Source organism: Belonocnema kinseyi, chromosome 5 (genome assembly GCF_010883055.1).
Source record: "Belonocnema kinseyi isolate 2016_QV_RU_SX_M_011 chromosome 5, B_treatae_v1, whole genome shotgun sequence".
Classification (NCBI taxonomy): domain Eukaryota; kingdom Metazoa; phylum Arthropoda; class Insecta; order Hymenoptera; family Cynipidae; genus Belonocnema; species Belonocnema kinseyi.
Window position 1 is genome coordinate 82,258,329 of NC_046661.1, and position 11,402 is coordinate 82,269,730.

An 11,402-nucleotide genomic window follows, 5' to 3' on the forward strand; every position below is an offset into this window, starting at 1 on the left:
TATTTACTCGGAATAAAGGACTTAAATGATAGTTTAGAATTACAAGACAATAATAATCATTAGCATAATTACATTTGTCAGTGCCCTAATGAATTCACCGATTTCTGAAGTGAGTCCGTGTGAGTCTTCTAAAGTGAGGGCCCTGTGAAAAGGAGTTATTTGGCGATATATTTACTCACACTAAATTAAATGAAACTTAAGAATTACAAGACACTAATAATGATTAGCACAGTTAAATTTGTCTGGTCTTAATGAATCCAAAAAAATGAAAAAATAAAATCTTTGATAAAAAGGTAGTTGTATAGTTTATTCATCAGGACAACAGTATTGACACTAATTTGGATTTACCAGCCGATTCTGAGGCCTCATATTGCTAATTATGAAATTTTCTGAAATATTAAAATTCGTGAAGTCTGAGCAGTAAAATATTAGCGAGGCGTTTCCGTCTACAAATTTAGCCTGTGTTATCGATCCACTCGAAAAGGTCAATCCCTCCGTGTGCTATCGTCAATTAAACAATTGCCCCTATTTATAGCTTTATCGCCCACAAAAAGCGTCTCTTCGTTTCCGTAATTACGTAATCCGGAAAATGTTAATTAACTAATACCAGAGTTGAGGACGCTCCCTTTCTCTGGATACCCGGAGGAGAATAGGGGTAAAAGCAAATAATTGGGGATGAGTGAAGACATGAAAAATGTTGTGAAATCGTTTTTAGCTACAAGAATACTCTCCGAGAACACACCCTCTTTTTTGCTCTCAGCCAATCACCTTCCAGGTCCTTCATGTCCAGAGCCAATGGCGAAAGGGGTATTAAAAGTGGAACGAGGAGGAAACGATTCCAAAAAGATTGATTTTCTACCGAAATAATGAAATTTTTAACAAAATACATGGATTTTCAGCGAATTAGTTTAACTTACAACTAAAAAAGAGAATATTTTCACCAAAAATTGAATAGTTAAATTTTAAGTTAATAAAATTAATTTTTACTAAAAAAACTACGTATAATCGTCCCGAAAAATTGGGGGAGTTGGAAAGGGGGTTGGACTAGGTCCTGAAAATTCGGGGCGAGGGAATTTAGAGAAAAAAATGTCAACAAAATTGCTACATTTTCAGTCAAAGGGATGAATTTTCAACTAAAATTATGCATCTCTAACCGAGAAATTAATTGTTGTGAAAGTAGTTCAACTTTTATTCAAATTTTCCGAAAATTTTGAAATTTCTACAAATTATAGATTATTTTTAACCACATAATTAAGATTTCAACCAAAAACCTGAATTTTCAACCAAGAAGATTAATTTTCTTTCGAAAAAGACGAATTTTGAACCAAGTAGTTGAGTTTTCAACCAAAAAACATATTTTTTAACGAAAATGATTAATTTTCAACAACAAAAAACATGAATTTTGTAGCAAGGGAAGACGAATTTCACACAAAAAAAGATAAATTATTAACAATGAAGGATGAAATTTTCAACAAAAAAATTAAACTTTCTACAAATTAGTTAAATTTGCAAACGAAAAATCTGAATTTTTAACTAAAATTCCGCATCTCCAACAAAAAAATTAATTTTGAACAAAGTTGTTCAACTTTAAACCAACTAATTGAATTTACAATAACAAAAATGGACTTTTTAAAAAAATTGTTAAATTTTCTACAAATTAGTTTATTTTTTCCATATAATTGAATTTTCAATTAAAAAAGATAAATTTTTAGCCAAATAGTTTTCAACCAATACAATTAATTTGTTACAATATGATTCAACTTTCAACCAAGCAGTTGAAGTTTTAAACCGAATAAGATTAATTCTCAGTGAAAATTATTATGCTTGAATTTTCAACTAAAAACGATCACTTTTAACCAAAAAATGGAATGTTTTAATTTTCAGGCGAAAAAAAATTTTCAACCTGTAAAAAAGAACTGTTAATAAAAAAGTTAAATCATCTACCAATAAAATTAATTTTTAAACAAGTAGTTTAATTTTTAATAAAAAACGATAATTTTGTAACCAAAAATCTAATAGTTAAGTTTTTAGATTAAAACATAACATTGAACCAAAAAGAAGAACTTTCAATGAAAATTTATATCTTGAACCAATTAAAAAAATTTTTTAAAAAGTAGTTCAACTTTTTATCAAGTAGTTGAATTTTCAATCAAGAAAATTAACTTTCTACAAAAAAGAAAATTTTTTAACAAAAGAAATTTATTTTTAACCAAATATTTGAGTTTTTTAATTAAAAAGAAAAATCTTTTATTTGTGCACAAAATTAAAATGAAAGTTGCATTCAAATGATTTTTTTTAAACTTTGAAATATTGTTTTTTACTGGAAATTAATTTTTTAACTGCAAATGTATATTTTTTTATTTTGTATTTAAAATGTATGCCTTTTTGTTAAAAATTCAACTATTTGTTTAAAAATTTATGTGTAGTTTTGAAAATTTATATTTTTTGGTCAAAAATGGACATTTAATATTAAAAAGTATTTTTCTTTAGCATTTGTTTTGTACAGAAAATTCGTCCTTTTGGACTGAAAATTTATATTTCTTTTTTTAAATTCAACAAAAAAATGTCATCTGCAATTTCGAAAATTAAACTATTTGGTTCAAAATTTGTCTTTGTAGTTTGAAATTCAACTATTTGGTTAAAATTTCCACTTTTTTGTTGAAAATGTAACTGTTTTTGGTGTGGAACTTTTTTTTTGTCGAAACATCAATTATTTTCTTTAAAATTCGTCCTTTTGAATTCAAAATTCATATAGTTTTGTGTTGAATAACTAATTTTTCTTATTTAAATAAATAATTAAATTAGAAATTTTTTTTATTATGTTTATAAAAGAGTTTATTATTGAGAGTTTATTATTGTGTTAAAAATGTTACAAGCTGAAAATTCTGATCTTTGAATATTAGTGATCAGTAAAAATCAAAAAATATTGGGCAGGAAAAAATGTGGGAATTTTGAAATTGACGTTTTTAGGTCACCCTCATCTTATTATTTTCCCAAAACTTTTTCTATTATTTTCTGAAGAAATGTAATATTTCCCATGAATGGGATCTCGGGAAACTATTTCTGGTCAGATCAGGCACTTGCAACTTGGCTTGGTTTCATGATGTAAGATATCGATCTGGAGGAAAAAGCACGTGACACGACTTCATTATGAGCAGGAAGCGAGCTCAGGATAGTATAGTTGCATGATAAATTAATAATCTCAGGAATATTAAATATAAAAAGTCGATTAAAATAAAAAATAATAATAAAAAAAAAAGGCTAGGTGAGAGTAGGTCTAGGTGAGAGTGGAGCTAGGTGAGAGTGGGGCTGAATCGACACCTGTTTTTTTTAAAGAACAATATAAACCGTGTGAACTTGGTTTTTTTAAATAAAAGTGGGCCCTAATGCCCTAACTTTATCTCGATTAAACCATACCTAATTCTTAGTGAACAAAAAATTTAATTAAAAAACTACTTTAAAAAAAATGAAAAACCTCAAATGTGAAAGTAGGCAGTCAGAAAGTGACACTGATCTAAAAATGGACCAGGCTTGACTGCGGATCGCGATAAGCATTAAATTTCCTGTTTATAACAAAACCGAGAATTTTGATATTAAAATTTCATTGTTTTTCAAAATCCGCTTTGTATAATGATTGAAAAAGGAATTTTTAATTTTTTGCAACAATAAAAAAAATTTCTTAAGATATAGGTTTGTGCATACTGAATGAAAATAAAATAGGTTTGAGGAAAAAAAATATATTCTGTTCCAAGAAAATCAACATTTAAGATCGCGATAGTACAGTATGATAGAATTTTTTTAAATTTTAGTTTTTTTTCAATTGATATATTTAGTTGAAGATTCATCTTCCTCGTTAAGAATTTATATTTTTGGCTGAAAATTAAACTTTTGTTTTAAAATTAAAATTTTATTTGAAAATTCAACTACTTGTTTGAAAATTTTAACTAATTTGTTAAACATTCATTTCATTGGCTAAAGATTTAAATATTTTGTTAAAAATTAATTTCCTTTGTTTAAGAATAATTTTTTTTCAACTAGAAATGTAACTATTCCATTTTGATTTGAAAATCTATAATTTTTAGTTAAAAATTCAACTATTTATTTGAAATTCTTTGAAATTGAAAATTCGCTTTTTGGGTGGAAAATTAATCTTCTAAAAGGAAATTCATTTTTATTTTTAACCAACCACTTATTTAAAGGTTAAACTGCTTCGTTAAAAATTTATTTGTTTAATGATTCACCATTTTAGTTCAAAATGTAACTATTTTGTTAAAAAATTCTTTTTTTCTCAGTTGAAATTTCAACTATTTGATTGAAAATTAACTGTCTTGCAGAAATTTTCTAATTTTGAGTTAAAAATTTAATTATTTAGTTCAAATTTTTTTCCTATTTAGTTTTATAACTTTTTAAATTGTTTTTTCTTTAAAATTCGCATTGTTTCGTTGAAAATTCAAATACTTAATCGAAATTGGAAGTACTATGTTAAAAGTTCATTTTTTTGATTGAAGATTCATCATTTTAGGTAAAATAAATTTTTTCTCTTAAAAAATAGACTATTTTATTGGAAATTAGTTTTTGTTTAAATAATTTTTAAATTGAAAATTTAACTATTTCATTTTTGGTTGAAAATTGAACTTTTTTAGTTGCGAATTCAATTGCTTGTTTAAAAATTCATGCGTTTTATTGAAAATTCGTCTTTTCTGGTTGAAAATTTACGATTTTGTTGAAAATTAATCTTCTTGGTTAAAAATTCAAATTTTGGGTTGAACATTTTTTTCAATGAATATTTATCTATTTCATTTTTGGTTACAAAATGGATTTTTTAAATTGCGAATTGGCTTGCTTGTTTGAAAATTAATTTATTTTAATCTATTTTTATGAAAATTCGTTTTTTCTTGAAAATGAATTGCGTTAATTGAACATTTATATTTTTTATTTTCGGTCGAAAATTGCTCTTTTTTATTTACAAAGTCAATTATTGTTTAAAAATTTGTATTTTTTTGATGACAAAAATTCTTCGTCTTTTAAACATCATTTTTTTAATTTAAATATCAATTGTTACATTTTTAGTCCTGAATTTATCTTTTTCATTTGAAAATTAATGTTTTTAACTAAAATTTTATTTTTATCAAAAGTATTTTTTTTTGTAAGTTTTCTCTTTTCATAGAAAATTTATCTTCCTGGTTTAATATTCCACTATAATTGGTTATAATCTCTTTTGTTAAAAATGTACTACTTTGTTGAAATCTCGTTTTTATTAGTGAAAATTAATTTGTTTAATTGAAAATTTATCTGCTCCATGTTTAGTGGAAAATCGATTTTTTTTGCTAATTCAGAAGATTGGATCTTTTCAAATGACTGATTTTATCAGTGAGTTAAATTGACCGATTTGAAAAGTCACTTTTGACTTATTTAAATGCATTTGATAGTGAATGAATTTCAAGATTATTATATGTAATAATAAATATAATAATAATAATAATAATAATAGGGGAGATTTGTCCTATGTCGGCACTATCGGTTGTGCCACAATTGTCTCTTTCGTTTTCGCTTGACGAAGTAAGCGGGTTATAAATTTGACTTGCAAACGCAATTTAATTTACTTCCATTTTTTTGAAGCAGCTACAGGTGTTAAAATATTTTGAAAAGTTTAATCGATTAAATTCATTGTCTTCTGTGTTTTTTATGCTTTCGACTGATAAAGTCGATTTTTTATTCGGATTTGTTTCGTGAGCGTAATAGCCTGAAATGCTTTAACATTCATATTGGTCCTGAGTCGGCACCAAACAGTTCATCCTGCGTCGGCACCTTTTTCACTCGTCTCTTGTTGGTTGTTTTTATTAGTTTGCTTGTGTTCTGACTGTCTGTAGTTTGTCTCTGGTAGTTGTCCTTTTATTTTCTGCTTTTTTTCATTGTCTTTTCGCTGAATCTATTTTCTTGTTTTTACGGGACGCAATTTCAAACGCAAGAAACCAAAGCGTGATCCCCTTGTGCTTCGAAGCGCATTGGTAGCTCAGGGCCCGGGATTGCCGACTTTGGACCAAAGGGTGCCGACTTGGGACTAGAGGGTGCTGACTCAGGACCAAGCTGTGCCGACTTAGGACCACCATTTTGAGAGATAGAAAAAATTGAATTCTTCACATTGCGCTACATTGCGCCCGCAAAGTCACTCGACACTGCTCTGAACTTACTGTGCCGACTTGGGACCACTCTCCCCTAATTTTTTTTTGTTTTATATAAAAATGTTTCCTCTTTTTTCTGTTACAGATAAGCCGACAGAGTATAGACGCTTGCAAGGACTACTTTAGAGATGACCTCCTCAAAACTGATTGGCAGCTGATGGTAGAACTGAAAAAACTCTTCCAGATTCTCTAAAAACCTAGAATCCCTTAGTCGAACTTGAGAACTACGAATTGAAAATGGAATCTGTGCCTCTCCATTTGTTTATAAAGCTCATCACACATTAATCGAATTGAAATCAAACGCGAATCGAATCACTATCGCTCACTCTCTTATCATCCAAGTGTTTTTTTTCTCTGGACTCAAAAACACAAAAGTGAGATTTAATCTCCCTCATCAAATCCGATAAAACGCGTTTTAAAAAGTTCACATCCGCGCAAAGCTGCAAATACGCAGTCCTAATTTATAAGGAGTTCGTCTCCCTTTTTCTTGGGATTTTTTTTTATTTTTTCAGGACAAATGGAGGAATGAGAAAATCGCCAATAAGAGAAAGCAAGGCCTCTAGAATTTTCAAAAATAAATAGGTAGATAGATAGGCTAGACTAGATAGGTGTAACATATTAAGAAGGGTGAAACGAAAAAATAATTCGCAATTAACAATGCAATATTTGTTATTAACGCTTTTTCCAGAAATCTGCGCCTGAATATTTCCCAAAAAAAGAGATTCAAGTTTTTAAAAACGGATCTTTTTATCTCAATGATCAGATTTTTTTAAATTTTGAGTGGCGCTGCTTTTTGGTAAAGTTTTTTCGCGAACGATCTGGTGAATGATTATTGATTACTATTTAAAAAAAATGATTAGGATAAACCATTCTACAGTGGATAATAATTAATTAATAGCGCAAATATACGTAAAATAATAAACTTTTTGCATACATTAGTATTTTTAATTATTCATTATTGACTTTAGGAAGGTTCCCTCTATATTAAAAAATATAAATAAATAGTGTACGCAAGGAAAATCGTGAAGTGTGAATTCTGTGTTTTGTACTGGTAAGCAACTTTATAAAAATTGTAAGAGATACTGGCGACAAAAATTCAACATCGAGAAAATAATAAAGAAGGTAAAGTTTCAACAACATAACAAGAAACAGGAAGTTCCTTTTCCTCCAGAATCTGAGTCTCATCTAGAGATTCTAGAGAGCCGGAAATCTCTTTCCTCGCGCTCCCGCAACCTCCTTCCGCAATTTCCGCCCTAGTGACGTAATATCTCATCTCAATGTATAAATGTGAATTTTTATTTTTGAGAGAACTTTTCCATCTTGAAGAGATTCATCATAAATTTGAAAGAAGATTTAAAAATAGGCTTGTAGAAACAGGAAGCTTTTCGTGTATCCTTCGAACTCGACCAAGAAACATGTGTAATTCTTGTTCGGAGAAAACTTGTCAGGTTCCTTTCTAGTGACTGAAATGTGAAATTCGGTGAGGGCGACACGACAACCATCCCACAGGACCCTTCACTCATTCACCAAAAATCACTGCTTTTCCGGTCCTGCATTTTAAGAAAGACATGGCTTTACGGTCATAAAAAAGTCGTAAAATTTTTTATAGTATAGTCGCCAACCGTCTTTCTTTTAACGGATATTCCCATGTTTTAGATTTAGATTTTTAGAAATCCAGACTATTTTTTAGGTTTAGGTTTAGGCTACACTCTAAATCTAAATCTGAATCAGTCAAAAGTGACGACTCAAAAGGCTTGAATTTTCACATCAATTCAGAGACGGCGGAGCCCCTGGGGTCACAGAGCCCCCCCCTCACCCCCACACACACTAGAAATCGATTAGGTAGGGGCAAAGTATTGATTTTTCCCTTCTAAAATCGAATGATTAAATTCATCGGATCGTTTGAATTTTTTCAAAAATCTATCTCAAATCTTTGTGAATTAATCGAAGTGTTTGTGAAATCCTTCTAATCTAACCGAAATCTTTGTAAAATCCTTTAAAACTCCTGGAAATCATTTTAATATTTCTGAAATGTTTTTGAAACATTTGATAATATTTGTGAAATTATTAAAATCTTTGGGAAATCATTGAAATATTTTTGGTAAAATCTTTGTAAATCTTTGCGAAATATTTTTGAAATATTTGACGATATTTTTGAAGACATTGAAATCTTTGTGAAATCATTGAAATCTTTGTGAAGTCTTTTTCATAACTTTCTCAGAAATATCTGATATTTTTGAAATTATTGAAATCTTCGAAATCTTTTTTGCAATATCTGATAATATTTGTGAAATTATTGAAATCCTTCTGAAAACGTTGCGAAATTTTTGAAATATTTTTGAAATATCTGGAAATATTTGTGAAATTATTAAATTCTTTTTAAAAACTTTCTGCAATTTATGCGAAATATTTGAAATATTTAGGAAATCTTTAAAATATTTGGAAATCTTTTGCAAAACATTTAAAATATTTTTGAAATATTTTATACTATATGTGAAATTATTAAAATCTTTGTAAAATCTTAGAGAAATCATTGAAATCTTTGGGAAATAATTTAAATCTTTTTTAAATCTTTGGAAACCTTTGCGAAATCTTTAAAATATTTTTAAGATATCTGGTAATATATTTGAAATTATTGAAATCTTTAGGAAATCATTGAAATATTTTTGGAATATTTGATATTTGTGAAATTATTGAAATCTTTCTAAAATTTTGGTGAAATAATTGAAATCTTTGTGAAATCCTTTTAATCTATCCGAAATCTTTGTAAAATCTTTTAAAACTCCTGCAAATCATTTTAATAATTCTAAAATGTTTTTAAAACATTTGATAATATTTGTAAAAATTAAAAATCTTTGGGAAATCATCGAAATGTTTTTGGTAAAATTTTTGTAAATCTTTGCGAAATATTTTGGAAATATTTGACGATATTTTTGAAGATATTGAAATCTTTGTGAAATCATTGGGAAATCATTGAAATCTTTGTGAAGTCTTTTTCATAACTTTAGGGATATTTTCAAAGTATTTGAAATATTTGGTAATATTTGTAAAATTATGAATATTTAAGTATTCGTGAGATCTTCAAAATCTTTGTCAAATCATTCATATCTTTAGAAAATCTTTCTGAAATATTTGGGAATCTTTGAGAAATATTTATAATATTTCAGAAATATTTGATATTTTTGAAATTATTGAAATCTTAGAAATCTTTTTTGGAATATCTGATAATATTTGTGAAATTATTGAAATCCTTCTGAAAACGTTGCAAAATTTTTGAAATATTTTTGAAATATCTGGCAATATTTGTAAAATTATTGAATTCTTTTTCAAATCTTTCTGCAATTTATGCGAAATATTTTAAATCTTTAGGAAATCCTTAAAATATTTGGAAATCTTTTGCAAAACATGAAAAATATTTTTGAAATATTTTATAATATTTGTGAAATTATTAAAATCTTTGTAAACTCTTAGAGAAATCATTTAAATCTTTGAAAAATATTTGAAATCTTCGGGAAATAATTTAAATCTTTTTTAAATCTTTGGAAACCTTTGCGAAATTTTTTAAATATTTTTGAGATATCTGATAATGTATGTGAAATTATTGAAATCTTTAAGAAATCATTGAAATATTTTTGGTCAAATCTTTATAAATCTTTGTAAAATATTTTTAGAATATTTGATATTTGTGAAATTATTGAAATCTTTGTAAAATTTTGATGAAATAATTGAAATCTTTGTGGAATCTTTTTAATCTCTCCGAAATCTTTGTAAAATCTTTTAAAACTCCTGGAAATCATTTTAATATTTTTAAAATGTTTTTGAAACATTTGATAATATTTGTGAAATTATTAAAATCTTTGGGAAGTCATCGAAATATTTTTTATCAAAATCTTTGTAAATCTTTGCGAAATATTTTGGAAATATTTGATGAAATTTTTGAAATGATTGAAATCTTTGTGAAATCATTGAAATCTTTGTGCACGCTTTGAAATATGTCTATATTTTTTGTGAAATAATTGAAATCTGTATGAAATCGTTTAAATCTATCTGAAATCTTCGAAATCCTTGGAAAATCATTGAAATCTTAGTGAAGTATTTCTCATACCTTTGGGAATCTTTTTAAAGTATTTGAAATATTTGGTAATATTTGTAAACTTTTAAATATTGAAGTCTGTGAAATCTTTGTGAAATCATTAAAATCTTTAGAAAATCGTTCTCAAATCTTTGCCAAATATTTAAAATATTTTTGAAATATCTGATAAAATTTGTGGAATTATTGCAATTATTGAAATCCTTCTGAAAACGTTGCGAAATATTTGAAATATTTGTGAAATCTTTGGGAAATCATTAAAATATTTGGAAATCATGGCGAAATATTTAAAATATTTTTGAAATATCTGGCAATATTTGTGAAATTATTGAAATCTTTCTGCAATCTATGCAAAATATTTCAAATCTTTAGGTAATCATTACAATTTTTTGAAATCTTTTGCGAAATATTTTAAATATTTTAAAAATATCTGATAATATTTGTAAAATTATTGGAATCTCGTTGAAACCTTCCTTAAATCCTTGTGAAATATTTTCAATCTTTGCGAAATATTTAGGAAATCATTCAAATCTTTCTGAAATCTTTGAAAATATATGTAAAATATTTAAAATATTTTTGAAATATCTGATAATATTTGTGAAATTATTTAAATCTTCTTAAAATCTTAGGGAAATGATTTAAATCTTTGCAAAATAATTAAAATCTTTGTGAAATATTTAGCAAATCATTCAAATCTTTTTAAAATATTTGGAAATCTTTGCAAAATATTAAAAATATTTTTGAAATATCTGATAATATTTTTGAAATCATTGAAATCTTTGTGATTTATTTCTGAAATTTTTTGACATATTTAAAATCGTAGTGAAATCATAAAACTCTCTTTAGAAAATATTTCTGAAATCTTTGCGAAATCTTTAAATTATTTTTGAGATATCTGATTATATTTGTGAAATTACTTAAATCTTCGTAAAATCTTAGGGAAATCATTTAAATCTTTGTAAAATAATTAAAATCTTTGTGAAATATTTAGTAAATCATTCAAATATTTTTAAAATCTTTGGAAATCTTTGCAAAATATTAAAAATATTTTTTAAATATCTCATAATATTTTTGAAATCATTGAAATCTTTGTGATTTATTTCTGAAATTATTCGACAAATTGAAAATCG

At 26.5% G+C, this 11,402-nt stretch overlaps 1 protein-coding gene across 1 annotated transcript in view; it reads left to right on the forward strand.

Moving 5' to 3' along the window:
* LOC117173744 (eukaryotic translation initiation factor 5B) overlaps positions 1-7,324 on the forward strand; it is a 481,426-nt gene extending 474,102 nt beyond the window's left edge. The window contains exon 15 of the mRNA XM_033362384.1: positions 6,268-7,324. Coding sequence (XP_033218275.1) covers positions 6,268-6,375 — 108 coding nt within the window. The 3' untranslated portion in view covers positions 6,376-7,324. The remainder of the gene's footprint in view (positions 1-6,267) is intronic.
* The last annotated feature ends 4,078 nt before the right edge of the window (positions 7,325-11,402 follow it).